The 22123-nt window shown below is 45.6% G+C and overlaps 1 protein-coding gene across 1 annotated transcript; it reads right to left on the bottom strand.

Annotated features, from left to right (window-relative positions):
- Window positions 1–3185: 3185 nt before the first annotated feature.
- LOC126024410 (casein kinase II subunit beta-like) lies at window positions 3186–3845 on the bottom strand. Its single transcript, XM_049784828.1, has one exon. The coding sequence runs from the start codon at window positions 3843–3845 to the stop codon at window positions 3198–3200; it is 648 nt and encodes a 215-aa protein (XP_049640785.1). The 3' UTR covers window positions 3186–3197.
- Between the last annotated feature and the right edge of the window lie 18278 nt (window positions 3846–22123).

Raw genomic sequence — 22123 nt, 5'->3', positions numbered from 1 at the left:
TTGATATCCCTGGGAGATTTGTTTAAGGACCCCCATCTCAGAATACTGAAATCTTCTGCTGCTTTATTCCCTTATATAAAATGGCCTAATATTTGCATTTAACCCATGTAAAGTATCCTGTGTGTAGCTGGTCCTTGAACAACATTATGTTTAGGGGTGCCAACTCAGATGAAAGTGAAATATAGGGGACAAAGAGAAGACAGGAGTTAAGGTGCTCTCAAGCTGAGAGTGAGCTGAGAAAGAAGCCACTTGATTTTAAAAACCAGGCTCAACAGTGACATCCAGGGGGAGGTGGGAAAAGATAGAACTGGTGAGAGGAAGGGGTGGCTGTGTGGGTTGGTTGTGGGTGTCTCCGTGCTCAGGAGTGTTTCTGAACCCATGCCATCTTGTGTGCTGTGCCCATGGCTTCTTCCCACTTCCAATCAGGTGGGTCCTGGCAGAAAAAAGACAATCATGACAAGCTTTGCGTCTGTGAGAGGTAAAATAAATACTCTATCCTGATTTCACTCATTGTCACTTAAGTATCACCGGGACTGATCCCTGAACACAGAGCCAGGAATAAACCTTGAACACTGCTGTGAGAGAGAAAGAAAGAAAAAGAAGGGGTTGGGAAGGTGGCGCTAGAGGTAAGGTGTCTGCCTTGCAAGTGCTAGCGTAGGACAGACCGCGGTTCGATCCCCCGGCGTCCCATATGGTCCCCCCAAGCCAGGAGCGATTTCTGAGCACATAGCCAGGAGTAACCCCTGAGCGTCAAACGGGTGTGGCCCAAAAACAAAAACAACAAAAAAACAAAAAAAAAACAAAAAAAAGAAAAAGAAAAAATAGAAAGAAAGAAAGAGAAAGAAAGAGAGATAAGGAAGAAGAGAAACAAAGAAAGAGCAAGAAAGAAAGAGAAAGAAAGAAATAAGGAAGGAAAGAAAGGAGAAAAATATATATAACATGGAGTCAACCTTTGTTTTCTCAGGTTCTTTTTTGTTTGTTTGTTTGTTTGTTTGTTTTGTTTTTGGATCATACCCCCAAAACCAGGAGTTACTCCTGGCTCTACGCTCAGAAATCACTCCTGGCAGGCTCAGGGGGACCATATGGGATGCCGGGATTTGAACCACCGTCCTTCTGCATGCAAGGCAAACACCCTACCTCAATGCTATCTCTCCGGCCCCAGGTTCTTTTTTGTTTTGTTTTGTTTTGGGGACACACCTGGTGACACTCAGGGGTTACTCCTGGCTATGCGCTCAGAAATTGCTCCTGACTTGGGGGAAACATATGGGACACCCGAGGATTGAACTGAGGTCCATCCTAGGTTAGCGCATGCAAGGCAAATGCCTTACCGCTTGCACCACCACTCCAGCCTTGTTTCCTCAGGTTCTTAATCCACATCTCTCTCTCTTTTTTACAGATAAATTGTAATTTACTCAACCAGTGGAATAAAGATGCTACACAGAAAATGAATAATTACAAATACAGGTGATGATATCAATGAATTTCAGAAATATAGCATGCACATTCAAGACCCTAACATTCAGTGTTGGTTGAATCAGTGAACAATGAACAGAGGATAGAAAAACATGTGTTCAAGTGGGACAGGTAGTTCAAACTGTGTTGCTGGCAGCATTGCATTATTAAGGAACTAGGTCAAGGGAAGCCCAGCTAGAGGGAGCCCTAAATTCGGTCCCAGTGGAGACTGGTCCCCAGAATACTGTCAGGACTGGACCCCAAATAATAGTGACTGCACTTTAAATCACCTTCAGATTATTTATAATACCAAATACAGTGTAAATAGTTTTTAGACTCTTTTGTTTAGGGAGTAGTGACAAGAACAAAGGTCTGGACATGTCCCATGCAGAGGCAGCCATCATCCGGCTGACGACATGGTATATATTTACTCTGTGGTAGGCTCAATCTGGATGCAGAGGACGGACTGTATTTAAAGTGTTTTAATGCACTTTGTGATGCTTTGATATACCCATTGTGAAATGATTACCACAACCAAGTTAATTAACACATCTACCATCTCACCACCTCACACAGTTACCTTTTTTCTTCCTTTTTGTTGGTGAGAACGCTTCAGATCATCTCTCAGCACATTTCCAGTAGAACATAAAGTATTATTAACTCCAGTTCCCAGGCCACACAACACGGCCTGAAAACCTGCTCATCTTAGAGCCAAGATTTTGTGCCCTTTGACCAACATGCCCTCACTGCTCTGTTGTGTGAGCTCAGCTCTTTCGTTAGAATTGCCTATAGGGGGGCCGGGCGGTGGCGCTAAAGGTAAGGTGCCTGCCTTGCCTGCGCTAGCCTTGGATGGACCTCGGTTCGATCCCCCGGTGTCCCATATGGTCCCCCAAGCCAGGAGCAACTTCTGAGCACATAGCCAGGAGTAACCCCTGAGCGTTACCGGGTGTGGCCCAAAAACCAAAAAAAAAAAAAAAAAAAAAAGAATTGCCTATAGGAGAGCTCACACTGCCTTTGCCTTTTTTTCCCTGCCTTACTTCACTCTATGAAGTCACTTCCAGAATCACCACCAGCCATGCGATTCTATGGTTTCATGGCAAGTTGTCTCTTTTTCATGGGTGAATAATACTTCACTGTGTATTTCTGTATGAATGTTTAAAACCACTCTTCCTTCATTTCTCTCTTTCATCTTTTTCTTTCTCTTTCTTTCTTTCTTTCTTTCTTTCTTTCTTTCTTTCTTTCTTTCTTTCTTTCTTTCTTTCTTTCATTCTTTCTTTCTTTCTTTCTTTCTTTCTTTCTTTCTTTCTTTCTTTCTTCCCCCTCTTCCTTCCTCCTCCCTCCCTCCCTCTTTCTTTTTTTAGTATTAAATTTTTTTTCTCTACCTCTTTATCCAGGTAACCCTGCACAACTCCACATACAATCCCAGTATCTGTTCTGCTCTCTACTAACACCATCACCCAAATCCAGGAGGTACAAATCTATGCTGATTTTCAGCTTGGGAAAGTGATTGATTTTTACCAAAGGTGAGAATCCTTAGGGCTCATTCAGCACAGCACTTGCCCTCCCTTCCCCAATCCCAAGCACTGGCAGACTAGCTCATTGCCTTTTTCTTCCACTTTATTTCATTATTCCCACCACAATAATGACTCCTTGAATTGAAACTAAAAATCATAAAGGATTCTGGAAAGGGTGCAGCGAAGAAATATGGAGGTGTCAAAGACCAAGAAGAACGGGAGGATAGGGAATCAGCGAATTGTCTTGACTGGACTCTTGAAGTTGCTGGCTGCTTGGAGCTGCAGCTGGTAGGCCATTGGATGGATCTTGAAACCGAAGAGCCTGGGTACAAACTGGTTGGTGGGCTGCTTGGGCCGGTACTCAGGGTGCACCATGAAGAACATGTGAGGGAAACCGGTGCCGAAGTAGGCACCGTCGGTGTGGTGGTGCCTCGGTGATTTGGGTGTGTACACGTCCATGCACTTAGGGCAGTAGAGCTTCACCATGGCCTCCCCTGGGATGTCCGAAAGGCCTATGGGAAGCATTGGCTGGTTCTCACAGTACACACGAGGACAGTAGCCAAAGTCTCCCTGCTGGTACTTGCCCAACATCTGGGCGATGCCTCCGTTGGTGATGATGTAGCGGGCATGGATCAACCCATAAAGCATCTCAGCGGCCTGCTCGATCAGGTCTCTCGGGTTGGGGTTGTCCTCCAACTCTTCATCAGTTTCCAAGTCCAAGATCATGTCTAAAGCTTGTCGAAAGTGAGGCACTTGCTCATGGAGTCCGGTGAGGTTGAACTTTTCCTGGATATAGTCTTCGTCCACTTCACAGAAGAATTCATTGCCCCGGAGCCCACAGAACCAAGAAATCCAGGACACCTCCATGGAGCTGCTCATCTTCGCCTCTGTTGAAGTGGCTTCTGCCAACTTGCGACTCGTCCCCTTGACCTTCTCCATTTCCTGGGAGCTTGAATGAGGCCTTGCAGGCACTAGGTGTGATCTTTGGGCCTGTTCCTCCATGGTCCTCGTGCAGTCCAGACACGCCGGCACTCTGCGTTGGGGATACGGGGAAGCTTCCAGGGAAGGAAACTGACCCCATCGCTCTGCGCTCTTCGATAGATAACCTTTCCCCTCCAGTTACGCATGCGTGTTGGGCCTAGTTGGGCTTACTCTCTTAGTTAAGGCGGCGCCATCTTGCTGTACGGAAATTTCAGCGCCCCCTCGTTTCTTCCTTTCTTTCGTTCTTTCTTTCATCTCTCTTCTTTCTTTCCTTTTTCTTTCTCTTTCTTTCTTTTCTTTCTTTTTTCTTCCTTTATTTTCTTCTTTCTTTTTCTTTTCTTCCTATCGTTCTTTCATCTTTTTCTTTTCTTTTCTTCCTATCGTTCTTTCATCTCTCTTCTTTCTTTCCTTTTTCTTTTTTCTTGTCTTCCTTTCTTTTTCTTCTTTCTTTCTCTCTCTATTTCTTTCTTTCTCTCCCCCCTCCCTTCCTCCCTCCCTTCCTCCTCCCTTCCTTCCTTCTTCCTTCCTTCCTTCCTTCCTCCCTCCCTCCCCCTCCCTTCCTTCCTTCCTCCCTCCCTCCCTCCCTTCCTTCCTTCCTTCCTTCCTTCCTTCCTTCCTTCCTTCCTTCCTTCCTTCCTTCCTTCCTCTCCTTCCCTCCCTCCCTCCCCTCCCTCCTTCCTTCCTTCCTTCCTTCTCCTTCCTTCCTTCCTTCCTTCCTTCCTTCCTTCCTTCCTTCCTTCCTTCCTTCCTTCCTTCCTTCCTTCCCTGCCTTCTTTCCTTCCTTCCTTCCTTCCCTTCCCTCCTTCGCTTCTTCCTTTCTTCCTTCCTTCCTTCCTTCCTTCCTGCCATTCTTTCCCTTCCTTCCTTCCTTCCTTCCTTCCTTCCTTCCTTCCTTCCTTCCTTCCTTCCTTCCCTGCCTTCTTTCCCTTCCTTCCTTCCTTCCTTCCTTCCTTCCTTCCTTCCTTCCTTCCTTCCTTCCTTCCTTCCTTCCTCCCTCCCTCCCTCCCTTCCTTCCTTGCTTTTCTTTCTTCTTTCTTTCTTTCTTTCTTTCTTTCTTTCTTTCTTTCTTTCTTTCTTTCTTTCTCTTTCTTTCTTTCTTTCTTTCTTCTTTCTTTCTTTCTTCTTTCTTTCTTTCTTTCTTTCTTTCTTTCTTTCTTTCTTTCTTTCTTCCTTCCTTCTTTCTTTCTTTCTTTCTTTTCTTTCTTTCTTTCTCTTCTTTTCTTTCTCTTTCTTTCTTCTCTTTCTTTCTTTCTTTCTTTCTTTCTTTCTTTCTTTCTATCTTTCTTTCTTTCTTTCTTTCTTTCTTTCTTTCTTTCTTTCTTTCTTTCTTTCTTTCTTTCTTTCTTTCTTTCTTTCTTTCTTTCTTTTTCTTCTTTCTTTCTTTCTTTCTTTCTTTCTTTCTTTCTTTCTTTCTTTCTTTCTTTCTTTCTTTCTTTCTTTCTTTCTTTCTTTCTTTCTTTCTTTCTTTCTTTCTTTCTTTCTTTCTTTCTTTCTTTCTTTCTTTCTTTCTTTCTTTCTAGAACTCAAGGTTACTTCAAACTTTATGCTCAGGGGTCACTGTTGGCAGTGTTCAGGAGACCATTTGGTGCTGGGGGTCAAACCTGGGCTTTCTGCATACAAACCATGTGCTCTAGGCCATAGAGTCATTTCTCCAGCCCCCATCCTGCTTTTCATCTGAGCTGTAAAATTCCCACTGCCCACAGAAACACAGGAGTTTCTTTTCTCCACAACATCATTTGTCACCTCTTGTGTTTTTGATATCTTACCAGGTGGAAGGTGTAATCTCATCATGGTCTTGATCTGCATTCCCCTGATGATAAGAAATGCTGAGCAAACATTTCTGTTTCTTTTGCCTTGAGGTTACACTCAGTGATGCTAAGGGGCCTCTCTCGGTATGGTGTTTGGGGATCATCATTCCTGCAGTGGTCAGATGGTGTGCACCATGGATCCAGCCTGGCCTTCTACACAAAAAGTTTGTGCTCCAGCTCTTTGAGCTCTTTCCCTGGCTCCAAGAGTAACTTTATATGTACTTGTTGAATTTCTGTGTCTTCTTTGAAAGAAAAAAAAATGCCTTTCCAGGTCCTTTGTTTATATTTTCATTGGATTACTTTCTTTTTCATCTGTAAGTTCCTGACCCATTTTTTTTTCTCTTCATAAAGACTTGACCTTTTGGTGAGCATGTTCTTTTGGGGGGCCAGAGCAATAGTGCAGGGTAGGGCGTTTGCATTGCATGTGGCTGACTCAGGATGGACCTGGGTTTGATCCCTGGCATCCCATATGGTTCCCTAAAGCCAGGAGGAATTTCTGAGCACAGAACCAGGAGTAACTCTTGAGCGTCACTAGGTGTGGCTCAAAAACCAAAAAACCCCAAACTAGCGATGAATGAATTAATTCATTATTCACTATTTAGTGAGCGCAGATTGCATGTTTAGTTAGATATTCAGGGAGTGTTACGTGCATTCCAGGCACTGTTCTGGCTAAGGGTAACTTTGCTAGCCTTGACCCTTCCCCCAATCTCTGTCTGCATGCCATGGGGCTTTCTCTGGTCAAAGGTCATGGGGTTATAAGAAGGGCAGAGCCAAGGTTGAAAGAAATCCAGTGCCCTCAGGGGACAGCTGTGGTATCTGACCACATCTATGTTACAGGATAGAGACGTAAGAGAGTTAGGGACTCTCTTCAGAGAGTAAGGGACAGGAGGTCACAGAGCAAGCCTGGGTGCTACTGATGCCATGACAACACACCACACCTGTGCTAGCCACTCCTTCCCGGCTACCTATAATGGTGCTTTGCTGAGTCTGCTTGGTGCGGATCTCCAGATTCTCTCAGAGCAAAGGGCTTTGCTTCCCTAGTTCATACATGACAGGTGACAGCAACCTCAGTAGGCCAGCCAGATGCTGTCATGGCCACCCACGCTCAGGACCTGAGTTTCTGGGTCTCCTTAGAGAAGGTCATAGTCTGGCTTTTTTTTTTTTAAATTAATATTTTGAGTCACCATGAGATACACAGTTACAAGATGGTTCATGATTGAGTTTCAGTCATACAATCAACACACATCCCTTCACCAGCACACATTTCCCACCACCAATATCCCCAATTTCACTCCTGCACACCCCCATTCATCTACCTTTCTGGTAGACATTTTCTTCCCTGTCTCCCTGTCTCTATGTCTGTATGTCTTTCTATCTTTCTTCCTTTCAGACACTGTGGTTTGCAATATTTTTAATAAAGAGGTATCATGCAAATCACTTTAGTTTCTGCATCCAGTTCTTTCTCCAGAGTGATCATTTCCCACCCTCATTGTCATCACGGTATTTCTCTGCCCCAACTGCATGTGTTCTGGCGACTAAATCTGTCCTTCACTCATCTTATGAAAAAGTTGAGGCTCTACAACACTCTAAGCTCAGTATTTGCTGGCCTGGGATGGGCCTGGGAGGTTAATGAGACGTGGCTAAATTCGCAGTGGGCCCACTGCCGTGGTTCTTGAAAGACATGTGAGCAAGTCTACGAAACCACAAAGCTCAGTGCCCAGGAACTGGCAGGCAGTCATGCCCAAAGCTCTCTCCTTTCACATCCTCATTTGGAGTTTGGAGAAGTGCATTTCTATCAACCAAGGGGAGACTGTTTTCAAATGGCCAGAATGGTCATTTTTCCACATATGAGATGATTGGCAAGACTTCCTCCTGCAATGGTCTCCAGGGGCAGCCCAGGGAGATGGTGGAAAAGGTCCTTTCTCAGCTGGTGGGGTGCTTCTCATCCTGTAACAAAGATGCACGAACAATGGTAAAGCCCAGGCCTTTGTCTTTTCTCTTTGGTGGGGACCAAAGTCATGTGCATGTATGAAGCTGAGCGTACACCACGTGACCACAGCTGCACTTGAAAGCCGGTGCCTCTGAACACTGTTTTCAAACACAATAATTGCATGCAGACTTGCCTTTTGATCACATTCTAATACCGATTTACAACTCTGTTTCCTTGTAACCCCAAAGAAAGCCCTAATCACGGAACCCATAGCGAAAATTAGAATCGGGGCTGAGTAGGAGTGGGCGTCTAAGTATGTTTTTTGGATAGGGGTTGTGAGTGATTTACTCAAGTTTAGTTCTCCTTTCCCCCCCAAATTAAGCTCTGCCTGTGGCTAGCAGGATATTTTCCTCTGAATGGCTCAGTGGAGCACTGGAGGCAGAAGACAACTTTTTTTTTTTTTTTTTTTTCTGGTGTGTGTGGTTTGCTCGAGGCCAGGCAGTTTTTCCATTCTGTTCTTTTATTATGATCCTGATTACTTCATTACCTACCCCTGATGGGGTTTCTTTGGGACCCAGTCTGTTTTTAATAAGAAGCAGACTAAAAACAAAGTTTCGGGAGTGTTTGAAATCCATAGCTCCCCCCTCCCGAAATAATAGGTTAAAGAATTTATTTGTCTTCTGAGGTTCTGAGGTTGGCTTAGAAATGCTCTGACCCAAGCGCTTTGGGAGACAGGGAAGTGGCACTTTGAATGGCTCCCTGGATGGCAGCTTCAAGCTCTGAATCCACAACTGTCTGAACCTCAAAGAAGAGGCCCATGAACCTGCGCTTTTAGCAAACAGGCCAGGTGACTTTTGTCAGCTGGCTAAAGGCAGAAAAGTCCGTCAGCCATGCTTCCTTTTAATTCTGGTAGAATTAAAATACCTTCAAACTCACCATTAAGAAATGTATAGTTCAGTGGCTTTAAGCACAGTCTTGGGATTGTATAACTACTACCCTCATGCAATTCCAAAGCGTTTCTTCTTCCCCTAAAGAACCCCCATACCTACTACCAGTGAAGCTCCCCTCCCCCCAGCCTCTTGTGATCATCGAACTATTTTCTGCTTCTATGGATTTATTCATTCTGGATATTTCATAGGAATGATACCACGCAGTTTGGGATCTTTTATGTCTGGTGTGGCCTTTTTTTTTTATTATTTGTTTTTCCATGCAAGGAAGAGACTGTTGCACTGATCTACAGTGTGGCTGCAAAAATCATTTCTATATGGAGGAATGGGGTGACTGTGCCCAGGAGTGGAAACCGGGTTTCCTGCATGCCAGGCACACACACTTTCCCACTAAGCCACATCCCTCCTTGCCCGCAGAGCATTGACTTTTAGGTTTGAAGAGTTGGGAATGGAACTCAAGTCTGATGCATGCAAAGCAAGAGCTCTTCCTTTGAACCACATCCTCTGACCTCATGACTGGTGTCTTTCACTCAATAGAATGTATTTAAAGCTTATCCATTTGGGGGCCAGGGAGGAACAATAAATCTTGCTCAAGGCCCCAAGTCTGATCTATTCTGTGTGTCCATTTCTCCTTAACCCCATTCCCTGAACAACCTTGCACCACCTGTGTGTGGCCCTGATGACCTGGACACTGCTAGCAACATTGCATTTCCTGGCCTGACTGGGCCACGTGTCACCTGGGTTCCTGAGCATCATTGAAATCTGCTCTCCATCTCCCAAAGAACCAATCTATTCATATTATAGCAGTTACTAAGATGTCATTAGTTTTTGTTGCTTAAGGCTAGTCCTATGTGATTTACATGCGGTGCTGGCCCCATATGTGTATCCATGAATGCACTAACTATATTTACTGAGCTTCTTTCCTGGTTGCCTATAGCCCAGGGGATGGACTATAGTGAGTTCTACAATGCTGCAAGGGATAGAGAACAGAAGCTGGGAAAAGTGGCATCATTTAATTAACTAATTAATTATTTTAACTTTCATTTGTTTTGGGGCCACACCCAGCGATGTTAGAGATTATTCCTGGCTCTGCACTCAGGAATTACTCCCAACAGGGACCATATGGGATGCTGGGGATCTAATCTGGACCAGCCACATGCAAGTCAAAAGCCTCTGCACTATATACTCCAGGCCCTGAAGACACATTTTTGAAAATGAAATTTATTTTTGGACACTGTGGTTTACAGAGTTGCTCATAATACAGTTATTTCTGGCATTCAGTGTTCCAGCATCAATCCCACCACCAGTGTAACATTACATCCACCCTTGTCACCACTTTTCCAACCTCCCCAATACCTAGCCCTTAGTAGGTACAAATAATTTACCTACTATTGCTTGGTATGACTAATAATAAAATTATAGGAAAAAATCCTTAATTAGAAGAAAATCTGTGAAAAATGTCATATCTTGCAATGGGGTTGTTATGTCATTGTCTGAAAGTTTACTAAACTGTTTACTAAGCTGTTTATTGAGTATTCTGTTGTTGGTTTTCTTTGTTGAGCTTATGTGGCTTCTATGATACTTTCACATCTAAATTGGTGTAGTCCTACTGGGAAGTCAGTATTAAATTTATGGGGATGTTGCGTGGACACATCAGTGGCCCCGCGGTCTGGACTCTGAGGATCTGTGGAGTTGGGTTGATGAGCTCATATGGCTTATGGGTGTGGCTACCGGGACTTCTGGGAGTGCAGAGAGGCGGGAGAAGGCAGCCCGCCCTGGCTCCAAACCATCCCTGGAGATGTCAACCACAAAACTGGCATACCTGGAGTTTTGGCAGATAGGAGGAGTCTCTTGCAGAGATTAATAGAAAAGCAGTAGTGAAGCTGGGCTATTTGCAGGGAGGCATTTGTAGCAAAGAAACACTTTTAAGTTTTTTCCCCTGAAAAGGGGTCTTGGGGATGTAGCTCTGTGGTAGAACATTTTTGCCTTACATGTGAGGTGCTGGCACCATTCACACACACACACACACACACACACACACACACACACACACACACACAGTGTTTGTCTGTTTTTTTTTTTTACACGCAGTAAAAAGAGAAAAACATAACTATTATCTACATTTGTGTAGGTAACTCAGTAGCCTCTGAGTCTGCCAAAGGATTTCTGTGTGCATCAATTCCAGGGGGCAGAGAAGAGTCCCAATGTTTTGGGAGATTTCTCTTAATTCCACCTGATGAAAAGTGAGGAATGCCTTTTGATGGAGGTTCAGTTGTCAGAAGAAAAAACTACCAGCAGCCTTAGCTTGAAGCGATGGGCAAGGCCGGGCCAAGAACAGCCATCTAAGAGATCCTGTGGGAACAGAGGGAGTGCAGGGCCTCTCAGGGCCAGTTGCAAGGAAAGGAACTTGGGCCCGTCCATATATGGCCAGACCTCCCGGCATATTTGTGGGTGAGTGTCTGAGGCTCCGTGGGCATCCAATGAGCTCAAAGGTTTCAAAGCTTTGTTCATGGACAAAGCTGTTTTGTCTGCTCTGATGTCATTTTAAATATAACAGGAGGGGCCGTGTGGAAAGGGAAAGGTGAGGCAATCAATGCAGCTGAGAGATTCCCAGGAGAGAAGGGAAATGGCACATACAATGCCAGCAGATAGGGCCGGTTTGGGGTTTGGGGTTCTACATCCTCATGACAAAGCAATAGAGATTCAACTGGTATAGATCCAGGGATGATAGGGAGACCCATATTGGAAACAAGCATCTTGGAGAAAGGGGTGATATGTGAGGGCAGTTGTGCAAATTAGAGAAAAGGGCTACGGCTGGCTGGATGTCACATTGCATGGGAGTTTATGGGGGACGTGGGCACCAGACACTCTTGCTTAGTTGGATTGCTTGAACAAGCAGAGGCTTCTCTAAGTCCTTCCTTTCTTCACTATGCTGGGGCCTCACCTTGCTGGCTGCTGGCTCAGGAGGCTTGGATGGAGTAGAGTCGCTTTTGCATTTCCAAGAAAGCATTGCCACACTGTTGGACAGGAGACTGTGCTTGGCAAAGCTCTGTCTCAAGAGCAGTTCTCCCTTCTGGAGGCTTGGGGCCTTTTCCAGGAGTCAGCAGCCCCTTCTTCTGGATCCCTCAGGATTCTCACAGGGTGTCTTGACCTCTTGCTTCTTCAGGCTCTGAGCACTTCAAGCTCTGCATCCTGGCCCCTTCTATACCTTTTTTAATGGTGTCTTTCAGACTTTCTCTGAACCCCTCAGACTCTGTGCAAAACTTGGCTACTCTCCACCCAGGCAGTGGGAAGTGGGAATGTCCTTTGATTTTTTTTTTGCTGTTCTTGGAGCATTGGAACCCGAGAGGCAGCTGTAGACCCCATAGGGAGTTTGGGCCTTCGTTTCCAGGCAGGTGTAGGTATACGGGTTTAGTTACAGCCAAGATGGCTTCCTCCCCCAACATCCTGACGGGGCTTTAGGTCAGCCCCTTCAAATCAAAGAAATAAGCACTGCAGACCTCATAGCTCAACAACCAGAACAAAGCCCTACCCTTGGCAGGCCTCAGTTTCCCCACGTTCTCGCTCAGCTCCTGAAGCATGAGTGTTCTTGAGCGGGATCAGAGGGAAGAAAAGACGTGCCAGGCTTTGCTGGAAAGGGCGGGGGTGAAGGTGATGTCAGCTGTGGTGAGCTAGGCCTGGGGAGATGGCATGAGTCACTGGCCTGCGGAAGGCAGTTGGGGAGCCAGGAGGAGGGTTCTAATGGGGAGTCATGTGGTCAAACCATTGGCAGGCAGGCTGGGGGTGGGCAATGCCCCATCCAGTGGTTTTGCCCAGATCCGTAGAGGCACTTGTAGGCACTCGGGTAGTTACCACCTTGCTGGCATGGCCACAGGGCAGGGCAGGTTACTATTGGGAGCCTCTGAGTAATTCAGTGCTTCTCAATTATTTTCTGTCATGCCCCCCCTAGAAAGAAGAAAACATTTTTCACAATCCCCTGAGCGACTGTAAATAGTATCTTTATTAAAAAAAAAAAAACCTTTAACCTGCAAAACAAAAATATATAAAATAATTTGAGCTGATTTTTTAATCAGAGGTGATGTCTGGATGAATGGCTACAATGAGCACGTTTTGCAATGCATAGCTTTTCGAAGTGGAGTTTGAAGCAGGACACAGCAACTCTCAGCTCCAGAGACATAGAGACATAAACACGGGGCTTAGCTTGTTATGACAGTGTTTGCTGAGTCAAATGCTCCCCCCCCCTTTATGGAGTCTTGCGCCCCCCCCTGGGAGGCATACCCCACTATTTGAGAAGCACTGGTGTAATTAGAGAAATGCCCCCTGGTAAATATGAAGGGGAAATGCCCCCTTGTCCAGAAACTGCCCAGTTCAAGTCACCCTCATCCTCAGCTCCAGGCTTGGTACTGGAGGCCACCTCACACACGTGACTTACATATTCTGAGGGATTTGAAGACAGGGCCCCAAATACCGTCTCTTTGCTCCATTTGCTCTCAGATACTCTTAGCACTAGGCTGTACACTGAGTGGGGTTCTCTAGAGCAGGAAGGCCTCATTTGAATCCAAAGACAATTTTGAGAGGATCATGGAGCCAGAGGGATTGATTGGCTCTCACTGTTTTCTCATTTGAACCTTGACCATGACACTGGCCTGTTGGGATGGGTGAGCCACCCTGGAGATGAGAAAATATGGGTCTCTGGGGCTCAAGCAGCAGGCAGACAGCCAGTCAGGCTTTGAGGACAAGCAGCAAGGGTCTGACCTAGGTCTCTCTCCCACCAAGCCCCTGGTCCTTGCCTGTCACACCTTTGGTGGCCTTGGGCCTGCCGTAAACTAGCTGGGAGCACTTTGGTGTCTTCCTTGCAGTGTCCTCAGCTTGTCCATAAACATGAACCTGGCACTCAGGATTTTACTCTTGAAAGGGCTGGAAAATTCTCACAGTAAGACTCCTAGGTGTCCCTTCTTTGGCTTCCTGGGAGATATTTGGTACGTGTGTGGTATCTTTTCTCTTCCATTTTCATCCAGGTACCATGATTCCAATCTTGTTAGTGATGGAGTTGCACCAAACGTCATTCCAATACCACACATCTTTGACCCTGGGAGGAAGATGGGACTTTGGGGGAGAAACCAAAGGCTTGGGGACTCCCAGTCTAGTTTGGGTCATGGTGGCAGGATCAGCATCTCCCCTTATGGGGCCTCAGCTCAGGTGGGGGCTGCCTTGGGGATGAGGTTATCTGAGGGCACAGGAAGTATCTGGAATGGATGGATATGGGAACTCAGGTCAGAGGTCACCTCAAATTAAAATTTAAAAAGGCCTTTGTGTGAAGGGAATCAAAGGAGGTGAAGACGTTTGCTCTTCCGGAGTCTCTTGAACCCAGATGTTAGTGGTTAAAATTCTTGTGGGGCCAGACTACGGGCAAGAAGCAGGCCCTGGGCCTCCCAGGTAAAAGCTGGCCTGGGGGGTGGGGAGACATCCCAGCAACCCCTCACATTCCTTCTCAGATTGGATCCTACTATTTCCTGAGCAAAGGTGGGTCCCATGTGGGGGTGTGGGGGAAGGAGTATGCTCAAGTTCAAGGCACCCCCAGTCTTTCACTCAGGGCTGCTCATTTGCTCCCTGAGAGAGAAACAGGATCTGGGACCTGCCTTGTCGGAGCCAGACCCGCTCATTAGCAGAAGGCTAGGCCCCTTCAGATTTATGTTCAGCTCCTGTCAGACGACCAAGGGCTTTTGATCTGAGTCCAGGGTTAGGGGCCGGAGTCCTACCTCTTAATTGGCATCAGCTGGGCTGATGCTGACCAGGTCCCCAACCCAGGCCCTGCCTCCCTGACTGATGCTCATTGGGGGCTTCGGGGCCCTGACAGCCTGTAAGCTTGTTTCTGGTCTGTCACCTCACAGACCTGGAAACCAGGAGGGAGAATTAACTGCTCCAAAGGGCCCTTCTTTTCTGCTACCTTTCCACAGCCTTGACCTCTCCCTGACCTGACCCCTTTCTCTTCCTCCTCTGACCTCTCTCTTTCCAAATGTCATGTCCTTCCTCCAAGGGGCCACCTTCTGCTTGACCCTGGGCTGGATGCTGGGAGGCGACAAGGCACATCCAACAGAAAGGCAAGATCCGTGCAGAATAGGAAATTGCAGATGAAGTCTAGTGCTTTGAAGTCAGAGCCTTGCTCGGTCCGTTTGGAAGAGGATGTTGATTCACATGATTGTGTTTTAGTCTTTTATTTGGTTTTTCTGGCTGGGAGAGGGTAGAGGAGGAGGATTTATATAGTACTTAGAGTAATAGAAGGAAACAGAAAGACATTAGGGAAAGGAGGGAGGAGAGAGAGAGAGAGAGAGAGAGAGAGAGAGAGAGAGAGAGAGAGAGAGAGAGAGAGAGAGAGAGAGAGACTACTTTAAGCACTTTAAGTACTTTAAGACTCCTGTACACAGTGTGAATGATTGTGGACCTTCCTTCTCAAGTACTGGTAGAATTTCCCATCTATCTCATCAGGCCTTCGAGAGAGGGGACAGTAGGTAGGAGGAAATGCAGCACCTAGGAGTAGGACCTAGGACTGGGCCTAGGACAACACCTAGAAAAGGGCCAGGACTGGCTCTGTAGTTGCAGAGGGCAGGAAGGTGGTTAGCCTAGAGGACTGAGATCTACTTTGGCTTGGGAGCTGGCTGTGAGGCTCCACATTCAGGCTGGAAAGCTAGTATGGCCACACTGGGTCATAGGAGACAGTATCTTAAGTCACCAACTTCTTTTTTTTTTTTTTTTTTTTGGTTTTTGGGCCACACCCGGCGGTGCTCAGGGGTTACTCCTGGCTGTCTGCTCAGAAATAGCTCCTGGCAGGCACGGGGGACCATATGGGACACCGGGATTCGAACCAACCACCTTTGGTCCTGGATCGGCTGCTTGAAAGCTGCTGTGCTATCTTTCTGGGCCCAAGTCACCAACTTCTAAGAAGATGCTTTCTTCATGAAAGACGGATGAGGGCTTTGTTGCTTTTTATTTTTTCTCCCCCCCCCCTAGAGCAAAAAGGAGTGAGGCTATTGGATCAAGGTTACAGTGAGGAGCCCTGAATTGCAGGAAGGAAGACTATAAACACATCAGGCTTGAGCCCGATTATCTGTAGAGTTTATTTCAGGGTAACTGTTCTCGGATGTTATTTGGTGTGTTGGCATTGTGATAATTCCAACTCACATATAAAGGGACTAACATTATCAATTTAAAAGTATCCACTTGCCCAGGCAGATAATGATAAACAGACATGCCAAAGGCAAGGATATATTTTTAAAAAACAGACTGTGAGAGGTTCTCTGGGCATTACAATCAATATAGGTACTAAATTGGGCCCCCTAGAGATACTTTTGTAATCCATGCTCGTAGGTCTTACTCCAAGGAGTGAAGTGGATGAAAGGCTGGATGGAACTCTGACACTGAACCTATACCAACATCCTCACCATATGATCTGTATCTCTCTTACCTCCTTTTACTACCAATAGAATTCTAAGTCTCTGTTGGTAAGTGGCTTCCCCCTGTCTGATAAAGCTTGACTATGTTTTATTTTTGACATGTTCCTTTTTCAATACATATCTTTATTTAAGAACCATGATTACAAACATGTTTGTAGTTGGGTTTGAGTTATATATATAAAAAACATCCCCCTTCACTAGTGAAATATCCCCACCACCAATGCCCTCCATCTCCCTTCTCCCCCACCCTTGTTTGCATTCAGGACAGGCATCTATTTCTCTTACTACCATTGTCATGGTCGTTGTCAGTATAGTCATTTCTCAACTGAATTCACCACTCCTTGTGGTAAGCTTCGTATTGGGGGCTGGACCTTTCAGCCCTCATCTCTATGGTCTCTAGGTATTATTACAATAATGTTTTTTCACTTTTATAAAGCTTGACTATGTGAAACCCCTCCATGCATTGAGTATCAGAATTTTGGAGTTCCAAATCCTAAAGTACTCACACACTTAGTGTGTGCTGTATTGTTTCAAATCTCCCATATCTCCCAGTTCACCCAATTTCTTACTTGTTAAAATCATGGACACACCTTGAAAGTTCTCAGATTAGAGAATTGTTCCCCCTGTGAGAGGCTGGGCAGGATATGGGCTCTTTCCAGATCATCATTTCCAAATTAGAAGCATTTTCTCTCCCCCTCAACTTTACTGAGATGTCCTATACATACAGTAAAACTCATCCATTTTTATTGCTTTGTTAGGTAGTTTGCACCAGCTAGAAACTGCCACTTACCACCAACCACTACACAATATTTTCACACCCATCCCCATAAAATCCTCTCATGCCTAGTTGCAATCTCCACTGTCCTCCTCTCAGACAAGCACTAATCTGTAATTTCCACCTTTTCTTTCTTAAGTCCTTGTACATGAAATCATGCAGCCCTTGGCCTTTTTATTAAGCTTCTTTCACTAGGTGCTTATGTCTTAGTCAAGCTTCTAAGGACACCACATTATCAGAGGTGAGTACTGAAAAGTCCCGCCTGCACACTCACCAGCTGATGCAGGGTTTGTCTCTCAGTTGGGGAGATGATAGATGATGAGTGAAGCAGCAGGAAGGCAGGTGTGTCTTCAGCCCCCCAAGCCCTAAGGAGTTCCCATTCTCTCGCTATGCCCAAAGGCAGAGAGTAGCCCTCTCCCATCACCAGAGTGGACTCATAAAAGTCAACTTGTTTTTTGAAGATAAAAGTATTGACTAGAATTAGGATTTGAACCTTGGTTTTGCAATTTGACGGCATGTATGCTTTCTTCCTAAAGGACCTGGTTTCCCTAGCTTCCATTTAGCAAGTCAAATGCTCATGGAAAAAGGAAAGGGCTCTGAGGTTGCTAAGCCCCCTCTCTAGAGTCTGGTCATCGAAGGCATTGGTCTGTATAGCCTAAGGAAGACGGGGTGTTCTGAAGGGAACTTTGAGTTAGGATAGAGTCACTAGGATGGAAAATACTAGAAAGATGAAGGGATGAGATAAACAGATGAGCTCTGCCAGGGAAGATGCTCTTGGAATTCTTCTGAGAGGCCCTTCTGAGGGATGGGAATCCTGAGGCTGAGGCATCACCCCAGGAATTATTTCTTCTGGGTACTTGGAGATCTGGACATTCCTTCTGAACATCTCTGCTCATTTGCTGGTCCACAGAGAAGCAAGGACTAAAATGGTTTGGGAAAGTAGAATAAGGCCCTGGCACTGCCCCCAGCTGACTGTGCAATTGCCCCCTGCCCCTCTTGGGCCTCATTTTTTTCATCTGTGAAAGGAATTGGTGGACTTAGACACTGGGGGACTAAAGATACTAAAGTATCTCTCTAGCTCTTTGTGACATCATTGGCAACTCAAAGGAGCAGAGATAGAACAAGTGTGATGTTGGGATCTGTGCTCTGTGGGGGAAGAATATTGGGGGGGGGCTGCCTCAATGCCTTTTGCTCCCACCCCCTGCCCAAGCTGGTAGTGTGGCATGGAAGGGACCACAGCACCAAATAAGCATGAACAGGAGTCAGCAGTGCTGTGGCTCCTCACTATTACCTCAGCAAAACCAGGAGGGTATATCCCAGGGCCATTTGCTCACCTCCCTTGGGGTTTTATGATCCCTTCCCACCACCAAAGAAAAAGTTTAGTACTTCTTCCCAGCAAATTTCAGCAGTTCACCCCATGTTTCAAATGCAAGAAGGGACCCCTTATAGCCCCAACCTGCCCCACCTCAGCCCTGGTGGCAGCTAGCACCCAGTCCAGGGATGGGTGTGACAGAAGGGTAGAGCAGGCTCACCCTTAGACACTGGCATCTACCCTAGAGCTGGGGTTATGGGGACACTTTTACAATCCAGGCCTTCATTTGAGGAAGAAGTTGGCCATGATCAATCCTACCGACCTCTCCTGAGTTACCAGAAACTTCTTTGCAATCCTTGAAGTCCTTTGTTTTTGGAAGTCAGCTTCCTTCTGTTCTTGTCTCCTGGTCTCTGGGTCCTGACTCCCCAAGAGGCATCAAGGGTTTGGCCCCTGAGGATGGGCCCACACAGGACAAACCTTTGGGAGGTTTGTGCTTCCGGGCCATGTTGGCCAGCAATGCCTTTAGGTTATAGGGATGCCCCTAGAAAACACAATCTCCCCTTTTGACTAGCCTCCCTTAGACCTGGCTCTGCAGAGTCTCACAGATCCCAGACTCTAACTTCTCCACATCAGAATCTTTCCCCTGAGCTGCAACCCAGCCACCCTCAGCTGCTCCCCAACCACTGTCTTCTGCTCTGTGGCAAAGCTCAGGAGTGTCCAAAGTCCCAGAGAGCAGGTGGGGGCAGCTGAACAAGGTAGATGGCAAAACCCAAGCTGTACTGGTTCTGGGAACAAGGAATGCCCACAGCTTCCTTGAGGGCTACAGAATCAGCATAGGAGTGGTGGGTCTTGTGGCCATGGTCTCAGGATAGGAGCTTTTCCTCAAGGATAAGGAGTGTGTCTAGCTCGTCCTCCCTGTTCCTAATCACAGCAGGATTCAGAGTCCATGCACCAGCCCACTGCCCTCAGTTCTACTCTCCTGGTAGCCCCGAGGCCTTGAAGCAAGCACTGTCTGCCCAGTCTAGTGGTACTTTCCCAAGAGCAAACCTCCCTCTGTCACCATTCCTGGTCTCTTATCTTCTTCTCTGTCCCTCTCCCAATTGAATGGACAGAAAATTCCAGCCAGTGTACTCAGTTCTCAACCCTTCTAGCTACCTGCCTGCCTTGGGCTCTTGAAGCTCTTGAAGCTCCAAGTGCTTCAAGTCTCAAGAATGTGAGAAGGAGCTGCCCTAGGCTGGGATATTTCAGGGGACTGGCTGGAGTCTCATCGCTGGTGTATTCGTATTCCATATGTCCAGCCTCTCTTCTCTGCACCTTGTTCCTCCTGCCGCACTGTCACTGTCCCTTCCACTGAGCATCCTCTACTCCCCATAACATATGCACACCCCAAAAGGCTGACAAACAGAACTGATTGAATTTTGATACCAAAACTGAGCAGACAATATTTTCTTCTAATTTTTTAAAAATAAAATTCCAGAGCAATATATACACATATGTACACATATACACTTATATACACTGCCAGCCTAGGTTCAATCCTCAGTACCTCATATGATCGCCTGAACCTGGTAAGTGTGACCTCTAAATTCTAGAACTTGGTATTCATTTTATTTGGGGGGTTTGGGGCCACACTCAGCAGTGCTCAGGGACTAAACCTGGCTTTGTTTAGGGATCACTGTTGGAGGTGCTCAGGGAACCTTATATGTAACACTAAGAACCAAACCAGGGTTGCCCTCATTATCAGAGAAGCACTGTATTCTTTTTTCAGTCCCTCATCTTTTCTTTTTATTAATACTTTTTTTTTTTTTTTTGGTTTTTCGGGCCACCCGTTTGATGCTCAGGGGTTACTCCTGGCTAAGCGCTCAGAAATTGCCCCTGGCTTGGGGGGACAATACGGGACGCCAGGGGATCGAACCGTGGTCCTTCCTTGGCTAGCGCTTGTAAGGCAGACACCTTACCTCTAGCGCCACCTCGCTGGCCCCACTTTTTATTAATACTTTTTTTTTTTTTTTGAAAATCCTGAATTTTTTTTTCTTTTTATTTAAACACCTTGATTACATACATGATTGTGTTTGGGTTTCAGTCATAAAAGGAACACCACCCATCACCAGTGCAACATTCCCATCACCCAAGTCCCAAATCTCCCTCCTCCCCACCCAACCCCCGCCTGTACCCTAAACAGGCTCTACATTTCCCTCATACATTGTCAATATTAGGACAGTTCAAAATGTAGTTATTTCTCTAACTAAACTCATCACTCTTTGTGGTGAGCTTCCTGAGGTGAGCTGGAACTTCCAGCTCTTTTCTCTTTTGTGTCTGAAATTTATTATTGCAAGAATGTCTTTCATTTTTCTTAAAACCCATAGATGAGTGAGACCATTCTGCGTTTTTCTCTCTCTCTGACTTATTTCACTCAGCATAATAGATTCTGTGTACATCCATGTATAGGAAAATTTCATGACTTCATCCCTCCTGACAGCTGCATAATATTCCATTGTGTATATGTACCACAGTTTCTTTAGCCATTCGTCTGTTGAAGGGCATCTTGGTTGTTTCCAGAGTCTTGCTATGGTAAATAGTGCTGCAATGAATATAGGTGTAAGGAAGGGATTTTTGTATTGTATTTTTGTGTTCTTAGGGTATATTCCTAGGAGTGGTATAGCTGGATCGTATGGGAGCTCGATTTCCAGTTTTTGGAGGAATCTCCATATTGCTTTCCATAAAGGTTGAACTAGACGGCATTCCCACCAGCAGTAGATAAGGGTTCCTTTCTCTCCACATCCCCGCCAGCACTGTTTGTTCTCATTCTTTGTGATGTGTGCCATTCTCTGTGGTGTGAGGTGGTATCTCATTGTTGTTTTGATTTGCATCTCTCTGATGATTAGTGATGTGGAGCATTTCTTCATGTGTCTTTTGGCCATTTGTATTTCTTCTTTGTCAAAGTGTCTGTTCATTTCATCTCCCCATTTTTTGATGGGATTAGATGTTTTTTTCTTGTAAATTTCTGTCAGTGCCTTGTATATTTTGGAGATTAGCTCTTTGTCTGATGGGTATTGGGTGAATAGATTCTCCCACTCAGTGGGTGGCTCTTGTATCCTGGGCACTATTTCCTTTGAGGTGCAGAAGCTTCTCAACTTAATGTATTCCCATCTGTTAATCTCTGTTTTCACTTGCTTGGAGAGTGCAGTTTCCTCCTTGAAGATGCCTGAAGTCTCAATGTCCTGGAGAGTTTTGCCTATGTGTTGTTCTATATATCTTATGGTTTGGGGTCGGATATCGAGGTCTTTAATCCATTTGGATTTTACCTTCGTACATGATGTTAGCTGGGAGTCTAAGTTCAATTTTTTGCAAGTGGCTATCCAGTTGTGCCAACACCACTTGTTGAAGAGGCTTTCCTTGCTCCATTTAGGATTTCCTGCTCCTTTATCAAAAATTAGGTGATTGTATGTCTGGGGAACATTTTCTGAGTATTCAAGCCTATTCCACTGATCTGAGGGTCTGTCCTTATTCCAATACCATGCTGTTTTGATAACTATTGCTTTGTAGTAAAGTTTAAAGTTGGGGAAAGTAATTCCTCCCATATTCTTTTTCCCAATGATTGCTTTAGCTATTCTAGGGTGTTTATTGTTCCAAACAAATTTCAAAAGTGCCTGATCTACCTCTTTGAAGAATGTCATAGGTATCTTTAGAGGGATAGCGTTGAATCTGTATAATGCCTTGGGGAGTATTGCCATTTTGATGATGTTAATCCTGCCAATCCATGAGCAGGGTATGTGTTTCCATTTCCGCATGTCCTCTCTTATTTCTTGGAGCAGAGTTTTATAGTTTTCTTTGTATAGGTCTTTCACATTTTTAGTCAAGTTGATTCCAAGATATTTGAGTTTGTGTGGCACTATTGTGAATGGGGTTGTTTTCTTAATGTCTATTTCTTCCTTATTACTATTGGTGTATAG

This window comes from Suncus etruscus, chromosome 12 (genome assembly GCF_024139225.1).
Source record: "Suncus etruscus isolate mSunEtr1 chromosome 12, mSunEtr1.pri.cur, whole genome shotgun sequence".
In the NCBI taxonomy this organism is placed as follows: domain Eukaryota; kingdom Metazoa; phylum Chordata; class Mammalia; order Eulipotyphla; family Soricidae; genus Suncus; species Suncus etruscus.
Note: the sequence above shows the minus strand (reverse complement) of the source record. Positions and strands in the feature narration are given on the sequence as shown.

Coding starts and splice junctions, on each gene's coding strand:
- LOC126024410 (XM_049784828.1), bottom strand. CDS start 3,845: ATGAGCAGCTCCATGGAGGTGTCCTGGATTTCTTGGTTCTGTGGGCTC.